The 20,759-nt window shown below is 37.4% G+C and overlaps 1 protein-coding gene across 9 annotated transcripts in view; it reads left to right on the forward strand.

Annotated features, from left to right (window-relative positions):
• The window catches only part of DYSF (dysferlin), a 780,712-nt gene that overhangs the window by 515,753 nt on the left and 244,200 nt on the right, over positions 1 to 20,759 (forward strand). For 7 of the 9 annotated variants that reach the window (XM_053704344.1, XM_053704350.1, XM_053704349.1 and 4 more), the window contains 4 exons: positions 10,323 to 10,504; positions 13,313 to 13,453; positions 15,790 to 15,819; positions 17,138 to 17,164. In XM_053704344.1, coding sequence (XP_053560319.1) covers positions 10,323 to 10,504; positions 13,313 to 13,453; positions 15,790 to 15,819; positions 17,138 to 17,164 — 380 coding nt within the window. The remainder of the gene's footprint in view (positions 1 to 10,322; positions 10,505 to 13,312; positions 13,454 to 15,789; positions 15,820 to 17,137; positions 17,165 to 20,759) is intronic. The other 2 variants (XM_053704345.1, XM_053704348.1) reach the window with 1 other exon arrangement.

Here is a 20,759-nt window from a genome sequence, read left to right on the forward strand (position 1 = left end):
GAATTAGAGAGCCTGCATCCTACCTTTAAACTTTTTTTTGTGACATAAAAACGTCTTTCACATGATAAATTTAGTGGTAGTGAAATGCAGGATGAAAATTGGGGATTCAGTGGTGCGTTTTATTTAGCCACAGGTTTAAGAGAGTTTGTTGTTATATGATATTTGCAACGTGTTCATGCATTATTGCCTGAGTCTGTTAAGACAGTTCAACAAATCATGCGGGCACGGGAATAAATCTCTGGTTTTATTAGTGGAAAGTAACTTTGAGGGTATAAGGCTTGTGTCTCAGGGGACGTATTGAGTAAGGTGTAACGTGCCGGCTCTCAGTATGCCCAGGGTACAGGCAGAGGCATTAATATGCGTTCATAGCTCTGGCGTGCACCTGTTTTCGAATTAACAGCTTACCTGTCAGCACTCACTTATGTTTTGTGTGATTGCCTCTATTTTCAGTTCAAATCCTATGCCATAGCTGCATATCAAGTTAAACGAGGCACATCAACTCTTATAGGCTGAATCCCAGCACAGTGACTTACACAGGAAATATTCAGCCTACAGAAAATAAGTTCTCAGTATCCAGCTATGGTTGTCTTCCCTATAAAATGAGTGCAAATGCCTTCATATTACATACATGCGCATATTCCTACGTATCTATGAGAATCCACTCTCTTCCATAGTTCCGGAAATGTATCTTGTTCCTCTTCATTATAGGAGCAACTTTCAATTTTTAAATGGGTAGTAGATTTATTTTCTGGCAAATGTCAGTTAATTCTATTTTCCAAACACCTGTATCATGTGACAGCCATCAGCCAATCACAAACACATATACATATACTGTACACTCTTAACACATGCTCAGTATTAGCTGGTGCCTCAGAAAATGTGCATATAAAAAGACTGTGTATATTTTGATAATGGGAGTAAATTGAAATATATATATACACAATATATATATTATGCTCTATCTGAATCCTGAAATTTTAATTTTGACTTTAGTGTCCCTTTAAAGGAACCTGGAGGTCAGCATTAAATTTGCATTCTTCAGATAGAGGGCGAGATTACATATGCGGCGCAAGCTTCAACGCAACTGCTAGAACCCGCGCCGCCCTCAATTTCACCTCGCACTTTGGGGTATCACATAAACCCCGCCGGCAGTTCATAAAGTGCCATAAGTCTGATAAACTAGCGATGTATATAAATGTGTGTAATTACGAATTTCTGTAGTGGCCAGTGACTTACGGCACTTTAGAAACTGCCGGGACCTAAGAAAATAAAAAAAAAAAGTCGTCTCCTCTAACCCGCCTCCCAAAAATAAACCCAGCACGTAAAACCCCTATCCGCCATCAAACCCACATTAGAACTAATAATAAAAGTATTAACCCCTAAACCGACAACCCCCCACAACGCAATATGCCTAAATAAACTATTAACTCCTAATCCACCATTCACCCACATCGCAATCTACCTAATAAAAGTATTAAACCCTAAATCCGCCAACCCCAACATCACAAACTACCTAATAAATGTATTTACCCCTAATCTGTCATTCACATACATCGCAATGTCCCTATTAAAACTATTAACCCTTAATCTGCCATTAACCCACATCGCAAAGTCCCTATTAAAACTATTAACCCCTAATCTGCCATTAACCCACATCGCAACAAACCTTATAAATCTATTAACCCCTAATCCACCAAACCCACACAGAACAAGAGGATCTCCACGCTCCATGGCTCTGCAGTCACCGGTCTTCAGTTCCGCCGTTGCCGGTCTTCAGTTCCGCAGTCACCAGTCTTCAGTTCCACACTCCGCTCCGACTTGTTCCTGGAAGAAGATAGAAAATATCGCCGTTCGGAAGAAGACTTCACCGCCGGACTTCAGGAACTGTGAGTACCTATCTGGGGTTTTGACTTAGGCTTTTTTATTTATATATATATATTTTTTATTTTTTTATTTTTTTATTATTATTTTTTTTAAGATTAGGGATTTAATGGGCCTGTGAAAAAGAGCTGAATGCCCTATTAAAGGCAGTAAAATAACTGAATGCCTCTTTAGGGGCAATGGGTAGTTAAGAATTTTTTAGTGTTAGGTTTTTTTATTTTGGGGGGTTTGGTGGGTAGGGGGTTTTACTGTTAGAGGGGGAACTTAGTATTTTTTAAGGTAAAAGAGCTGTTTAACTTAGGGCAGTGCCCTACAAAAGGGCTATTGGTAGTTTACCATTAGATTAGGGGGTGTTTGTATTTTGGGGGGATTTTTTATTTTTATAGGGATTAGGTTTAATTTTTTTATTTTTGATAATTTGGTTTATTATTTTATGTAATGTTAGAATTTTTTATTTTTTTATTTTAGATTAATTTAATCTTTGATTTTTTTATTTTTAAGTAATGTTTGATTTTCTATTTTAATTGTTTGTAACTTAGATTTTTTAATTTAGGGGGTTAATTTAGGTGGTATTAGGTTAGGGGGTGTTAGGTTAGGAGGCTTAGTAATTTACACCTAGATTACGAGTTTTGAGCACTATAGGGAAAGTAAAGAACGCAACAAAATTTGCGTTATTTAACCCCCTACAGCGCTGCCATTACAAGTTTAAAAAAACCCGGCTTGTGCGGGCGATATGGCTGCGTTGAGCTCCATACCGCACACAAAAGCAGTGGTGTTTTGACGTGCCTGTGCACGCTTTCCCTATAGAAATCAATGGAGAGAGCTGGCAAAAAAAAATCAAACACCTGTGATCGCGGAAACAAAAGCTCCGTAAAGCAGCCCCATTGATGTCTATGGGGAAAAAGAAAGACAGTTTAAACCTAACACCCTAACATAAACCCTACATCTAAACACCCCTAATCTGCTGCTCCTGACATCGCCAATGCCTGCCTACAGTTATTAACCCCTAATCTGCCTCTCCCGATATCGCCGGTTAATAACTTTAGTATAGTAGTGGCGATATCGGGAGCGGCAGATTATTAACCCCTAATCTGCCGCTCCAGATATCGCCACTACTATACTAAAGTTATTAACCCCTATTCCTCCGCACCCTAACATCGCCGCAACTATATTAAAGTTATTAACCCCTATTCCGCCGCTCCCAATATCGCCACCACTTAAATAAAGCTATTAACTCCTAAACCTCTGGCCTCTTACATCACTACCACTAAATAAACGTATTAACCCCGAAACCACCAGCCCCCAACATCACAACAACCTAAATTAAACTATTAACCCCTAACCCTAAACCTAACACCCCCTAACTTTAATATAATTAAAATAGATCTAAATTAAATTTACAATTATTATCTAAATAATACCAAGTTAAGACTAAATACTTACCTGTGAAATAAAACCTAAGCTAGCTACAATATAACTAATAGTAACAGGTAAGTTTGTATTTATTTTAACTAGGTAGACTAGTTAGTAAAAAGTTATTAACTATTTAATAACTACCTAGTTAAAATAAATACAAACTTACCTGTGAAATAAAACTTAAAGTGTCAGTAAACCTAAAAATAATGTTATATAATTCTGCACATAGTGCAGAATTATATAACATTATTTTAGTGCTATAGTTATAAAAGCCTTTTTTCCCTTTTAATATTTAAAAAAATATGCCGCTTTTACAGACCTGCTCTCTGCTCTCTGCTGAGCGGGTCTGTTTTTTTAGTCAGCGCATCGGGCCAGCTGTATAGTCACAGCCCGGCCCGACCGCGCCATAGCATTAAGTGCAGCTCGCTCCTGCTGTCAGACAGAGCAGGAGCGAGCTGCACTTAGTCTTATGGCGCGGTCGGGAAGGGCTGTGACTATACAGCTGGCCCGATGCGCTGACTAAAAAAATTTAGTGTTTGTTATTTCTTGTTACTTAGTATTTTTTATTTTTTTGTAATTAGATACTTTGTAATTTTTAGAGTAGTGTTAGGATTTTTTTAATGTGTAGTTACGTTTTATTTAATTGGTAGTTAGTTTAATTTTAGTTTAATAATTATATTAGTTTAATTGTTAGTTTAAACTTAGTTATTTTAGTTTGACAGGTAAGTTTTAATTTAAGCTAGGGAAATTGTAATTTTAATATAAAGTTAGGGGGTTGTTAGGTTTAGGGGTAAATAGTTTAATTTAGTTTATTTTGATGTGGGGGCTTTCGGTTTAGGGGTTAATAGTTTATTTTATTTCATTGTGGGGTGCTTGCGGTTTAGGGGTTAATAGGTTTAGTATAGTGGTGGCAGTGTAGGGCTTAATAACTTTACTATAGTGGGGGCGATGTGGGCGGACGGCAGATTAGGGGTTAATAATATTTAAATAGTGCTTGCGATGGCGGGAGGGCGGCGGTTTAGGAGTTAATAACTTTAGTATAGTGGTGAGGATGTCAGGGAGCAGCGGAATAGGGGTTAATATTTTTTTTTAAAGTGACAGCGATATTGGGAGCAGCAGATTAGGGGTTAATATATTTAATATAGTGTTTGCGATGCGGGAGGGCCTCGGTTTAGGGGTTAATAGGTAGTTTATGGGTGCTAGTGTACTTTTTAACACTTTAGTTATGAGTTTTATGTTACAGCTTTGTAGCGTAAAACTCATAACTACTGACTTTAGATGGCGGTGCGAATCTTGTCGTTTTAGGCTGTAATGCTCGCTTTTTTAGCCAGAACGCAAACTCGTAATACTGGCGCTATAGGAATCCCATTCAAAAATGTCATTTTTAGGAGTGCGGGACTGATGTTGCTTTACAGGCTAAAAGGCTTGCGCTACAGCTATACCGACAAGACTTGTAATGGCTGCGTTAGGGAAAATGATGCGTTATGGGCCACAACACTGCTTTTTGACTCATAATGCAAAACTCGTAATCTAGGTGTTAATTCGTTATTTTCGTTGTGTGGGTTTGGCAGATTGAGGGTTAATAGATTTATTAGGTTTGTTGCGATGTGGGTTAATGGCAGATTAGGGGTTAATAGGTTAATCAAGTTTATTGTGTTGGTGGGCGATGGCGGTTTATGGGTTAATAGTTTTAATAGGTACTTTGCGATATGGGTGAATGGCGGATTAAGGTTTAATATAGTTTATTAGTTATTGCGGTGGGGGTTGACAGGTAGATAGATATTGCGCATGCATTAGGTGCTGGCTATTTGCAGGAGGTAGATAGATATTGTGCATGCGTAAAATTTCTCCATTTTCGCCGCGTAAGTCCTTGTGCTGAATATGTGATACCGATGTGCAACGCGGTTCTATGTTAGCTTATGGGAGTAAAAATTGCGGGCGACGGGTGAAATATACGTGCCACATTTATATGCGGCACTGTATATGTGATACCAAAACCACATAAAAAACGGCGTCGCCGGCTTTTGCGGGCGACGCCACATATGTAATCTTGCCCAGAGAATACAATTTAAAAAATTTCCAGTTTACTTCTGTTGGCAATTTTCGTTTTTTCTTTTGGGCAACATTGCTGCCATATAGCACTCATGACATGTGCACGGCTACCTAAATTTGCTCTTATGGATTAGAGTTAAGTTTTAACAATAGACACCATTTTGGCAATAGAAGTAAATTGGAACTTTTTTTTTTTAATTGAATTCTCTGTCTCAATTGCAAAACTTTAATTTTGACTTCCAAACAGCTGATCAGAATGGCGTACAACCATTGGCGGTTCTGTAGCACCCTCAGTTTCTAACATTGTTAGTAGCCATACCGCAAGACCAGGAAATAGCTAAACTGGGGGAAAGTATGTAGGAGTTGTAACTAATTAACCTTTCATTAGTACCACACCTACAGCACAAAAAGCTAGGAGACATCCTTTGCGGGTCATGAGTCAATTTTAAAAAAAAAGGAATTATTCTAATGCATTTATTTGAAAAAGACATTGTGCTCAAAACATTCTTGTATATGAAAGAACAGCATTAAAACCCATTGAAAATGTTTTTTTTTTGCATGAAGAAGGGTTAACTATAAGCTGGTTAAATGTAAAGTTAAATTATCGGGAAGTACAACTAATACCTAGGTATCTGTTACAACTCTCACAGAAAAAGTTGGTTCATTCAGTGTAGGAATATACATTTTTCAAACTAAAACAATATAATGGTTTAGTTCTTTTAGACAGAAAAAAGAGAAGTTATGTGTTTTATGTTGCTTTAAGAAGTAAAATCATCACTAAATTAATGTGTATCTTCCAACTGTCCTGAATATTGCAGGATTGTCTGCTCGCTGTCCCAACATCCCCGTTCAGAGCAAACATTCTGTTTCCCAGGGACTGCCCAGCTCTGCCCATAACACAACCCTTCACAACCTAACCCCACTCTCTTCTTGCCTTGCTCCTCCCACAACATGCCCCTACACAACCTAACCCCACTCGCTTCTTGCCTTGCTCCTCCCACAACATGCCCCTACACAACCTAACCCCACTCGCTTCTTGCCTTGCTCCTCCCACAACATGCCCCTACACAACCTAACCCCACTGGCTTCTTGCCTTGCTCCTCCCACAACATGCCCCTACACAACCTAACCCCACTCGCTTCTTGCCTTGCTCCTCCCACAACATGCCCCTACACAACCTAACCCCACTCGCTTCTTGCCTTGCTCCTCCCACAACATGCCCCTACACAACCTAACCCCACTGGCTTCTTGCCTTGCTCCTCCCACAACATGCCCATTGCCTGCCCACCAGGCCTCATGGTAATGTTAAGAGGTATGCTAATGTTGACCTGGATAGAATAATTCTTAGCATCTGCAATAGTTTTATGATTTTCTTTCATTCTCAGCCAACATAGAATCTACAAGAAAAACTACCTTTATTGTGTTTTGGAAGTTGATATTTTTAGTTCTGCTGCATAAGCGTTAGGTTATACTTTAGTCTGTGAGTGATATAGTTTGTACTCGGCAAGCAGAACATTTATATCCTTGTGCAATAGAACGTTTATCTTTTTTTTCTTTCAAGCTCATAACAATCCTATACTGTGCCGTATAACGTAGGGGCTAGATTATGAGTGGATCGATATTTAGCGCTCGCTAGAAGGAGGCTTTTTACACACGTTGTGTTGCACTCGTATTATGAGTTTAAAGTAAAAAGATAGTGAGCAAGCAAAAACCCAACATGCGCAAAAATGGGAAATTTGAATATTGCATACGCATTATGGGATAAGTGAGAGAGCTGAGCTACCATAGCCTAGCACAGTATGGGCAGGCAATGGTAGCTCTGCTCTCTCACAGGAACGAACGACTTGCCTGCCTACCTCCTGACCGGGTGCTTGATTTGTCGGCACACAGTGAGCTGGACCACTGTTTTAGTTCCAGTCTGCCTTGTTAGCACCACTGGGCGCTTTACCTTTGTGAGTACCTATATTTATCACATTGAATCTTCCCTGTTTTGACGTTACTAGGCCATGTTAGCCCCTCTGTGTTCTCTTATCTTCAGATCACCTATTACCAGGGACTGACCATCCTTTTGACAGAGTGCTGCCTCCATATTGGATACCAAGGACTTTGTTTTGTTTACACATTTGGTACTGATTGGCGTGTATTGCTTTTGTTCATTACTTTTTATACGGTTTTATATATGTTATTACACGGTTTGGTTGTTTTACTAGTGAAGAATTATGGAGATTTTGTTTGTTCCACTTACACCTTTCCCATTTTTTTATGTTTTTTTTTGTGTGTAACAGTTAACCAGATCTCTGAAGTTGCGCTAACCCAACGTGCATTCGATTTTAAAGCCTAAATCACTGTACTCTTGTTAGACATTAGACTGCCGCTGCACTGGTTTTTGTTTAAACTCCTCACATGCTGTCCTGCCCTGAAGTCCCAACTTCCCACACGTAATACATATGCAGATCCATAGAGCCTTCTATAGTCTGGGCTACAGAGGCAGTGACCCCATGTTCCTTAATACGACAGTCATCTAAAGGGAAAAAAAGTGCCTGCAACTTCATTACATTTTATTGCAGCTAAACAATGTGTCAGTATTTAGCAAAGCTGCTGTTAGTTAGAGCTCCCATCATTATCAGAATTTGGGATAAGCAGATTATCAATTAAAATATTTCAGTATTTTAATCACTGCCTAGAGAGCAGTGTTTCCCTTTGTGTGGCACAGTGATGTACCTGGTAAATTTTAAAATGCAAATTATAAAAGTTGTTTGTCTGTCTGTCTATACACAAAACATAGAGGTGGACTGCATTCTCTAAACGCAGTTAGTACACACCCCATGCCATTGTCAAATCTCACTGCTCTGGGTGCTCACAAACAGCATTGTTTATATTTATTGGATATCAAAGACAACACAAAGAATAGCCAGCACTTGCATAGATGCATGAAACCAAGTTACACACATATATAATATAACAGTCTTACTACCACACTCCCTCTTCAGCTGCTTTGTGCCAGGTCCACAATTTTGCATGCAACCAAATATTACCCGCACGCAGCTCATCTGTGACTCAATGACAATCACTTTATTGATCCACTTTAATCCTTTAGATTTCCAACGTTTCGGGTCTGGGCATAGCACACACAACTAATAAACAATAAGAAGTAATACATTGATTTCACACCATTTCTGGACCCGATCCCAATAACATTCTACCACTAACACACAACAGGAATTATTAAATAAGTACATACACATATATATATATTTTCCAACTCTCTTGAAAAAAAAAATAAAAAAATAAAAATAAAAAAAATATATATATATGTATATGTGTTTGTGCCATAGATCAAGGGCAAAAAAAATGCCATTTGACAATAGGAAAAACAGAATAACAAACATTTTAGTTCTGATCCTAATTGGGTAAGTTTAGAATGTCTACAACTGTGTTTAGACATTTAGCAAGTGATAATTCCAATGCAGCCCCCCCCAGATCATGAGCAGTTATTATTAATCCCATAATAATGATCAGCTAATTATTTAATTGTGTGTATTAATAATAGTATTGAATTAGCTCATTAACATGTCAGATTTACACAACATGCTGTGTCCATCTTACCTGTACCTGCCTATATTACGCTTTTGTGTGTACTGTGTGTTTAGCTTTGGGTTAAAAGGAACAGTAACTTTACCCACTACTCACACATGATAGGGACCTGACATTTCTGTTGCGGGTATTCATGGTGCCACTTAAAGAGTAATTATCTTGGTACATTTATTTTTCTGGCAGAGTGATAATTATTTCTTAAATGTTTAACAATGACTTTCCTGTTTAAATCCTCCCACCTCAATGAGTGATCTCATCCCGCGTGATTGGCCGGCTCAGGAGGTTTTGGAGCTGAATCAAGCCAACTACAACATCCATAAAATGTTACAATGCCGGATTGTGATCTTTGTGTAGAAAGATTTTTACAAAGTGTGACCTATTCATTAAGAATAATATACTGTCATCAATCATAAAAATTACCTTTTACAAATGTAATTTTGTTGGAAAACCCCCTAAATCTTCCACATGATGTATGACATAGCTGGGTGTGACTGTTACTCCCTATTATACACATAATGTAAAATGTTAAACTAATGTGATATTGAATACAGCCTCTGCTACATAAACGTTAGGTTGTGTCTATTGCTAAGCCCCCTACACGTGCAGCTTAAAGGGACATGAAACCCAAATTTTTTCTTTTGCAATTTAGAAAGAGCATGTCATTTTAAACAACTTTCTAATTTACTTCTATTATCTCATTTGCTTCATTCTCTTGATATCACTTGCTGAAAAGCATATCTAGATATGCTCAGTAGCTGCTGATTGGTTGCTGCACATAGAGGCCTTGTGTGATTGGCTCACACATGTGCATTGCTATTTCTTCAACAAAGGATATCTAAAGAATTGAGCAAATTAGATAATAGAAGTAAATTGGAAAGTTGTTTAAAATCACATGCCCTATCTGAATCATGAAAGTTTAATTTTGACTAGACTGCCCCTTTAATAATTGTGTGACTAGGCTATATCAAGTAACTTGTTAAAGTTATTTTAAATTATAATAAAATAATGCATTTTAGCTAATTAAAGGTTAGCACTTTAAAATGTTATTATTTAACATGGATTTTGTACTCAGAAATATATATTTTTATGATTGTTACGAAGTATACATTTTTTTACAATTAAATGTGATTAGTACATCAATATTAATAGTGCATTTCCTGTTCATGCTGATTGGCTGATAGCTACATGGTACTAATGCTCATTGGCTGAAAAGTATGATGAGCATTTGTATCAGTCACTGAGCATAAGAAGGAAGTCCATAAATGATTCTCTGATATTAGTTTTAGTTTAAATTTAAGCAACCTGTTCTTTTCAGTGTATTGACACTCACAGGATAATAATAATATGTATATGTGATTTTCTTGTTGTTCTGATTTTAGATCCCTATGCTATTGTATCCTTCCTTCATCAAAGTCAGAAGACTGTGGTAATGAAGAGCACACTGAACCCAACTTGGGATCAGACCCTCATTTTTTATGAAATTGAAATTTTTGGAGATCCTCAGGACATTGCAGAAGTGCCTCCAAATATAGTGGTGGAAATCTTTGACCATGACACTTATGTAAGTTCTCTTTAAGGGTGATAACAATTTATATAACTACAGTGAATTCTAGAGTGTGATACAATGTGAAACAATACTATAAATTAATCCCTGAGTCCCAGCTAGAGACTGAGTCTCTCCCTCAGCTTACCCTTCAGGGTAAATGTTGCAGTTTCCAGAGCGAAACCAGGGACTGCCCCAATGATGCCCCCTGTCTACCCACAGCCTGCCTAACTCCAGCCACTGTAAACCCATGGCTCTTCCCCTCTATTAACAGCCCTGCCCACAAACACCTGTAGCCCCTGCCTAGAATCTTTAGTAATAACCTCTGATTCCTCATAAAAGATGCCGTAGTCTTCCTGTCAACTACCCTCTATGTAATTTGCAAGAGGGGCCACTTAATATACCCAAGGGCTAATGCCTCTGGTGTTTTTACAACCTAGCAATGCCCCTTATATGCACACAGCAAACAACACACTTATTAGAATTTTTTGGAAGGATGTTGTATTAACTAACTACATAAGTTTTAGTTAATATATGGCAAAAATCCAGACTTCCAAAAAAAATACCACATGTAAACTTTGTATTCACATTATACCAAATTATTAAAATTGCAGGGTATAACCAACAACCGCATGACCTCTTCATCAGGTGGAACTTGGGGAAGTTTTGGTGTGAGAGAGGGGTAATTAAAAGGGAAACTCACAATTATTCAAACTCCCACCCTTAAATATGCTTAGGCCGTGTGAACATACATCCACCATTTTTGGTCTTTTGATCTATGTGTTTATGCTGATCTATGTATTTATGTTGTTTCAACAACACACTAGCTGGTATTAGTTGCCATATTATTGGTGGATGAAAACAATGTTAAAAATCCCATCTGTCATTCTACACCGAAAAAGAAAATGTCCAGGAATCTAATTTTCAGTAAAAGCTGCCCTATAAAACACAGGTGTATCTAATGGATATACAATGCCAGAGGATACTTCCTGTATACATATGGTGGCAGGTTTATCTTAAAGTGATAGTAAACTCTCCCCTTTATAAAAACAGATCCGGAATGTTAGTGATATTTTAGATGCGCTTTAACTTACTTTTTTCTATAGATATGAAATTCAAATTCCCCGCACTCCTCTCCCCACTTCAAAAGTAAATTTTTCTGTGAGCTAACGGTCTGAATTGTTGTCCACTCATCGCTATAGCTACAGCAAAAGACGCCCAAAGGGGAGAGTGCTGATTGAACAACAGTTCAAACCTTAAGTTCACAGAAAAATTGACATTTGAAGTTGGGTTTCATATCCCTTTAAAGGGATTTTTTTCTCTCATGATTCAGATAAAGCAGCAATTTTAAGCGACTTTCTAATTTACTCTTATTATCAAATTTTCTTCTTTCTCTTGGTATCTTTATTTGAAAAAGCAGGAATGAAGGCTTTGGAGCCGGCCCATTATTGGTTCAGCACCTTGGATAGTGCTTGCTGATTGGTGGCTACATTTAGCTACCCAATCATCAAGGGCAACTTAGGTGCTAAACCTAAAATGGTCTGGCTCCAAAGCTTTCCTTTCTGCTTTTTCAAATAAAGATACCAAGAGAATGAAGGAAAATTAATAATAGGAGTAGATTAGAAAGTTGAAAAAGAGGTAGGTACAATATGCTACGGTAGTATAGCTATGCACAGTATGTGGCAATAAATGGCTAAGTAAACCCAAACAAAGCTTGTATATATATGTCCCCAGGACTTATGTGCGTGCCTCCTCAACCCCCACTTATCTGTTATCCATCTGTAGTGTCACATGCAAGTACCGTAAATAAATGTCCCCTAATAGAGAAAGGGTACCTGTGCTCACTTATGAGCACGTTGATCAGCTGGACTCCCGTAGCCTTGACTTGCCAGATCGCTGCTGTATGCCAAAGGGGATGGTTCCGTTTCCCTAACGGACCGGTGTATATTACCATCAGTTTCCCCAAGCCTAGGCTCCTTCACTTGCATCCGGGTCCTGATTGCTGAATTTAGATGACGTCAGTGACGTCACACATGACGTGATGGTGGGGGGAGGGGTTTAAGACACTGCCTGGTGCTGCATAGGTGAAACAGGAGCGTTACTCCAGTGCTAACGTGTTTTGGCCCTCAGGCATGTTAGCACTGGAGTAACGCTCCTGTTTCACCTATGGGATGTTTTTCCTGCGTGTTTTTATATTTTTCGAATAAAGCATTGGATTTTTTTATATTTCTACTACAGTGGTTCCATTTCTTTATTTTTTGCATAGATTAGAAAGTTGCCTAAAATGTCATGCTCTATCTGAATCATGAGAGAAGAAAATTGGGTTTAGTGTCCCTTCAATGCTTCTTTGCCCTAAAGACATGCTAATATAAGTGATCATTTAGAATGTCCTTGTCTTTTTTAAATCCTGTTAATAAATCCTTAACATATCCTTAAGATACTTTTATTTTGTTTTCCAAGATCACCAAAATAAACTTTGTTGTGTTCTTATAAAGCTGTGTCTAACTTAGGGTTGCCACCTCGACCATCTTTTCCTGGACAGTTATGAGTTACACATGCTGTGGGGTGTACATGGAGGAACATGAATAGTGCTGTCCAGGGTCACTATTTATGTTCTGTCCAGAGGAGCAATGCACACCCTGCAACATGTGTAACTCATAAGTGTCCAGGAAAAGATGGCCGAGGTGGCAACCCTAGTCTAACTGCTGCTGAATTAGAGTTGTATCTGCAGCTGTAATTGCTTACCTGGTTCATTTGCCAGCTTACTGCTTTTTGTGCTTGGACCTAATGGGCACAATTACATGTTGTCTCTGATTTGCTCTATAGGGTGCTGATGAATACATGGGACGGTGCATTTGTAAGCCAAGTCTGGAACGCTCACCTAGATTATCTTGGTATCCAGTAACCATCGGAAACAAAAATGCTGGGGAATTACTAGCTGCTTTTGAGCTTATACAAAGAGAAAAGGTAAGTCTCATTTTTAACCCATTGACTGCTTTAGAGGGCTGTGACATCTTTCTCTGCATTTTGTTTAAGCCCTTTTCAGCATTCAAGGGGTTAACTATAAACAAAAATAGCACATTCTTATTAATGATTTGATGATCAGCCTCTTCTGGCAAATGAATTGTTCGAGCGCAAGTATAAGGGCATTTGTATTTCACCGTATAATTACTAATGCCATTGTTGGCACTGAACTAAAGGTTGGTTTGTATCAGTGCCTTTTCAGTCTGGTGTATTTTCCAAGCAGTTCCTCCCTTTCGCTTGACAGAAAGGGGACGTAAGGACGGGGATAGCCCAGTCACCACAAGCTATGTGAAAATCCTAACTTGCAATTGAAGATAATACAGTTATACATCCACCTACAGCTCACCGCAGGCCAGGAGACAGACGTATCTTCCCAGAATCCCTTTTATCGTAACAAGCAGTATTAGCAATGCAAACATGCGTTTTTAAGTAAACACAGCTTAGTTTTCTTTGATATTTCTAGTTGTCAGGAGCCTGGTCTAATAAAGCAAGGGCACTTCATATCTGTGCTGTAGGTTAGCACATTTCACCTCCTGAAATCGGGAGAGGGTGCCCAGTGTCTGCACACTTTGTTGCCAAATAGCTGCTAAATTCTATTGATATTGGCTGCTCTGACCAGTCTACTGGCTGAAGAACGCTAGAGGGATAGAAGCCAGTGCAAGTAAAAAATGCAAAATATAGGGTGAAAGGAGATGTAAAAAATGTATCCATATGTGCAAATAGTGCAGACGCAGATTGCCAGCTGCTACATAGCTCAGTCATTCAGGCACATGCACCTGAGCCTGGGGCGAGAAAGAAATCCAGAAGTGCAAAGTGCAATGACAGACGGCGTTGGCGCACGTCCTAACTTCTCCTGTCACATTCCAGTACTATGTTTACAGTAGGCCTCATCAAGGCTGCTGTGTGAGATTGACATTTATCAGGAAGAGGGGTCATGTTTGATGTTTCTTTGTTCCCAGTGCTTGAAAAACATGTTAAAATCCAAACTTTGAAGAATATAGATATTATATTGTTCTATGTGTTAATTAATGAGTTAACTATTTAATTCTTATGTATGTAAAATATATACTTAAAATGTAGAATTCCACTTACATTATTGGGTAAATAGGCATTAAAGGGACAGTCAGTTTAAAATTAAATTTAAAGGGATTGGATAGAGCATTACTTTTTCACCAACTTTCCAATTTACTTCTATTATCAATTTTGCTTAGTTTTCTTAGTATCCTTTGTTAAATAGTAATCCTAGTTGAGTTCAGGAGAGTGCACGTGGTCTTTAGCCATTTAGTAGCTGTGTTTGCAACATTGTTTACAGCAACGTTATAAAATGCTGCAAACACTGCAACCACAGACTGCTATAAACATGTGCATGCTCCTAAGTCCCGATCACACAACCTATCGTTACTCTTCAACAAAGGATATCAAAACAACAAAGCAGTTTTGATAACAGATGTTGTTTAATATTGCATGCTCTATCTGAATCATTAAAGTTTAATTTTGACTTTACTGTCCCTTTAAGGTTAAGAAAATAATCTATTCAAACATTGGTTATTTTTTTTAGGTAAATTCAATTAAAAACAACTTTTAAGCATTACTCTAGAACCAGTTCTTCTTCTGTGTGTTCTCACCAGCCATCAGAAGAACTGGTTGTACCCAGCAGTCTAAGCACTTAGATGCATATGGCTAGATAAGTAGCATAAAATGAAGCATTTGGCCAAATGGTGATAGCCTCCCAGGCTTTGACCCAAACACAATGAAATATAAACAAGAATGTCACAGCCATTTGTAATTCTCCCTAGGCAAACACAAAACCTGAAAGTAGACTGCACTTTTAAGCCAGTTTGGTATAAATAATCTCATTCTTCTACAGTAGATTCCAGCCCAATGACCCTAAACTTGGGTCATCATATCTTGAAGGCTGGCAAGGCCGTATCTCATCACTTTCAGTCTTTGCAATATAAATATTTATTTAGTGTGACAAAGAAATGTTATTCGCTGTAAGGGGCAAGTCTTGTATGCCACCTACTACCCTTTAATGCAAACTAATATTACATTGTACCAGTTATGTATTACTGTTGGCATACAAATAGTACAGTTTTGGAAACTTATTGTTTGCTGAAATGTTTAATAAAGTTTTCATTATGGTGTGTCTCTTTTGCTTTAGTTTAGGATATCTTCCTGTAACGTGCATGTAATCATTATCACACCCATCACATACAAACCCTTAACAAGAACATTGACTCTCCTTACCCACTCATTGACGTTTCTTCTTCCCTCTCTAGCCATCTGTGCACCATATACCTGGACAAGAGGTGTGTAATACCATACAGTGCATGTGATTGTACATCTCATGTTAACCCCTTGCCTGAAACTGTTTTTCCGATGTATGCTGAGCTGCAGGTTCTCTTCTACTGACATAGGGCTAGATTGCAATTGGACCACTAAAATATTATCGCTACTAAATTCTAACAACGCTGAAATTAAATCAATAGCGCTCCTATTCTTGTGATGGTATTACAAGTTGAAAGTAAAATGTTAGCGCAAGAGAGAAATATTCCGGTGCATTAACACCTGGAGTTCGGACAGTGTGATCACTCCCTTTCCCTATAGACTCTTATAAGATGCACATAAAAAGCCTGTTTTGGCTTTCCATTGTGTGGTAACCAGAAGGTGTGCTAGGACAACTACGCTCAAGCCAAAGATGCATTAAGAATAATTTGAATAATTTTGTTCTTCACGTAGAAGAAAATGTTATATATATATTTCATACATATGTGTGCGTGCGTGTGCGCGTTTGTGTGTATATATATATATATATATATATATATATGTGTGTGTGTGTGTGTGTGTGTGTGGTATTTAAATTTAAAATATATATCCATAGTTATATATCTATATGAATGAATATATATATATATATATATATATATATATATATATATATATATTGCAGATAGATACATTTAAAAATAAAAATAGCACTTCTTCTAAGTGAAGAAGAAAAGTATTTGAAGTATTTATATATATGTGTGTTTTTACATTTGTACACATGTGTATATATCTACCGTATGTATGTGTAAACATATATATATATATATATATATATATATATATATATATATATATATATATATATATATATACACATATATACATAAACCCTTTTTAAACATTTATTTTCAGAAAACATACATTTTATATTTATATAAATATATACCCTGCGCTATCAGTAGTGGTCCACTTGTAATCTAGACCATAGTGATCTAAATTAATTTCAAATTTGGCAAAAGGATTTATGTATAAGAAAATCTAAACTTTTTTGAGATAATCCACACTGAGTCTGTCACAGGTGGTGAAAATACCTGAGCTCAATGATGGCGGGGCCCAGTACAAAGAGGTTTAAAATAAATGTTTTCTTGTACCAATTTAAAGCTAAAATGTAGAACTTTTGTATTATCATTATTTCATGTAACTGCCATCTTCAGTGATATCTCCATGACATCTATACCATCCTACATCTCTCTTTTTGTTATGTTATATCCCACGCTGCATTTGTATATTAAAGGGTACAAAACGTTCTGCAATTATCTTAGTAATGTAATTTATCTCACATTTTCTTTTTCAAAACAGGATGAAGTTACAGGAATTCTCAGTGAGGTGAGGATAATATGTTTTATTGGTACACAATGCATGTTTTACAGTCATCGAAAATTCCCTCCATTACAACATAAATTGCTCTAATGTTTTTTGTTGTTTTGTTTTGTTTTTTATTTGAGTGGGGGGGGGGGGGGCTTGAATTTGAAGTAATTTTAATCAATTTAAAAAACTTTCAAATGACCAATTATTATACACTTTTAAAATTAATTCATGGTACAGTTAAACATCGTTAACCTTGAAGGTGATCAGTTAAACAACCATATTCAAATCCTCAATAAAACATTTTCAGGTTAAGTGCAGTCTTTCTGATCCTATTTATCTGCATTTTGTTGGCTCCAGATCCATGTTGTTTAAGTTCTGAGTGATCACTATCCAAGCATTAACACCATTTCCGTATTGGAAAAAGTTTAAATTAGACCTGAGCATAAAATCAACCATACGATGCATAGACAGCAATGACTTTGGTGATCGCAATCCGCCTGGTCACTGGTTTTTCAATTTATTTTGGCAACACAATCAACACATAAAGGTTGTTACCATGAAACATGGCTTTATGGACGTCTTACAGTAGTCCAAGACGATTTGGAATAATTATTTTATCTTGCTCATGTGCAATTCATTCCATTGACGCATTTTAGAGCAATATATGGGGCCTGATGAACTAAACCTATCCGCTCTGGCTAGATGATATAATATGTCTCGTCAGTACCGTAAGGTCCCTCAAAGACTTTTAAAAAGGCAGTTTTCTTCTTGAGGGTTGTTTATCTCTCTATGCAGAGTTCTGGATGTTAAGGAGAGACACCTACATTGCAAAATGCTCAAAAAAGCCCCTAAAGATTTGTTTGTGGGAGGGACAAGCATTTATATATATATATATATATATATATATATATATATATATATATATATATATATATATATATATATATATATATATATATGTATTTAATAGACAGATACGTGATATCTCGTACAGCAAATGAGATCTACAGGAAATGATAGAAAATTAAAATCACAGCTCCAACACCTAGAATATAAAATGCTTTTATTTCATTCTTTTCTTTATCTAAGATGTCTCTTTAGCCTGTAGAGGTTCCTAAAAAAATGTTAGAAACATAAATTTTAATTTGAAAGATATTTATGTCACTATGGAGGGACTTGATGTGAAGAAGAAACACCTACATTACAATATAATGTCTTAAAAAACAACAAAGATTTTGTCTGATTTCTGTACATGCCGGCGAGCTTGTGAATATCAGGCCCTAAGTGACAGTAATTTCATCTTCTTAAACAGGTTTTTATCAGCAATCACAGATTTGTGATCGGGATTTAAGCCGTTCCATCCTGTTTATTGGTGATCTAGACGGTTTCATGGGTTGTTACATTTAAAGGGACACTCAAGTCAAAATTAAACTTTCATGATTCAGATAGAGCAGCAATTTTTTACAACTTTCCAATTTACTTCAATTAGCAAAATGTGCACAGTCTTTTTATATTTACACTTTTTGAGTCACCAGTTTCTACTGAGCATGTGCAAGAATTCACAGACTATACGTATATGCATTTGTGATTGGTTGATGGCTGTCACATGGTACGTGTATGCATTTGTGATTGGTTGATGGCTGTCACATGGTACGTATATGCATTTGTGATTGGCTGATGGCTGTCACATGATACAGGAGGAGTGGAAATAGACATAACTTTGAAATTAGTCAGAAAAAAATCTACTAGTCATTTGAAGTTCAGACTAAGGGGTCGATTTATTAATCTGCGAGCGGACATGATACGATGTAGTGTATCATGTCTGCTGCACATCGATAAATGCCGACAGCATACGCTGTCGGCATTTATCATTGCAACAGCAGTTCTTATAAACTGCTGGTGCAATGCCGCCCCAATCGGCCGCTAACAGAGGGTGTCAACCCGATCGTATTCGCTGCTTCAGAGCAGGCGGACAAGTTATGGAGCAGCGGTCTTTAGACCGCTGCTTCATAACTTCTGTTTCCGGCAAGCCTGAAGGCTTGCTGGAAAGACGGGGCATCAAGATTACGTCCATTATCTAATTTGCTTTGTTCTGTTTGTCTCCTTTGTTGAAAAGCATACCTAGGTAGGTTCAGCAGCAACAATGCTCTACAGGGAACAAGCTGCTTATTGATGGCTGCATTTATACGCCTATTGTCATTGGCTCACCAGATATGTTCAGCTAGCTCCCAGTTTTGCATTGCTGCTCCATATCTGATAATAGCATAAATGAACTAACGCTGTCTATCTGTGAAAAACTGTCCAAATGCACTGAGATAAGAGTTGGCCTTCAAGGACTAAGAAATTAGCATATGAGCTTACCTAGGTTTAGCTTTCAACAAAGAATACCAAGAAAACAAAGCACATTTGATAATAAAAGTAAACTGGAAAGTTGTTTAAAATGACACGCCCTATCTGAATTATGAAAGTTTAATTTTGACTAGACTGTCCTTTTAAAAAAAGAAAACCGTGATCAAAAAAAGGGCAATTTGTTGGGCATTGCCCTGATAGAGGCATGTGGTAGGGCCTTGCCCTAAAGTCTACCAGCTCCTTTGCCCAATAAAAAAAATGGAAGAAGAGGACGGCCCCAATTGGTATTTCTGTTGTCGGCATCCATTATTGACAGTTCCAAGTGCTGCTGTGGGAAAATGGAGTTAAACTCTTGTGTTAGTTAACAAAGTCAGCTGTGTTTAACAAAGATTGTGATCACTTTGCTAAAAAAAATAATCTGTACCTGATTTTTTCACAACATTGAGAAAAAAAAATGGAAAAATTAGAATTGGCACCTTTACTAGCAACTTTTTTTCCGTACTCTTCTAATTCATCCACTTGAAAGGGCTCTATTTTTTGCCGTTTTTGTGGTGCATTTCTTTTTCTTGACTTTTGGCATGCCTGTTTTAAAGCTGAAGTTTTGTGCATTTCAGTTTGCATGTTAATAGAACATATGTTCATATCCCTAGTCAAAAAGGATGATCTTCCCGGGGTCATTCTGAAGTAATCAATGACTCCAGACTAATCATCAGAAGCCATCCTGAAGTATGCCCACAGGCCGAAATATTTAAATGAGATGGCTCTAGAATCATTCACTAGCTGTTTATGCTTGTGAAGTAATCAGTAAGGTAATCTGCTAATCATTCTGAAGTCATCACCCAGAATTTGTTACCTTAGCTGATGACTTTACAGCCTGATGATATCTGATGATGCGCAAATGACTTCTAAAGTAGCTTCATGATCATCAAATGACTCCAGGATGGTCTCTAAAGTAATCCTGTTTGTCTTGGAATTTCCCAGCATTACCCAGAAGCTTTCTGTGACAGGAAGATGAGAGGGACTTTTAGGTGGGACGGTGATATAAGGAAGCCCCAATCAGAGCAAGGGGCTAGAGATGAGCAAGGTGTATCATGGGAGGAGCTGGAACCATTAATTGAGGAAACATGCCTCCAAAGTGACTTAAACCTCTAACATTTCTAGAAAACGTATAAAAGAGCACTATTTAAACTTGGTAAAATAAAAAAAAGGTTTAATTAAAGATGTTTAATATAATTTTGACGCTAACAGTAAATGTATGTCTGTT

Source organism: Bombina bombina, chromosome 2, assembly GCF_027579735.1.
Source record: "Bombina bombina isolate aBomBom1 chromosome 2, aBomBom1.pri, whole genome shotgun sequence".
NCBI classification, from domain to species: Eukaryota; Metazoa; Chordata; class Amphibia; order Anura; family Bombinatoridae; genus Bombina; species Bombina bombina.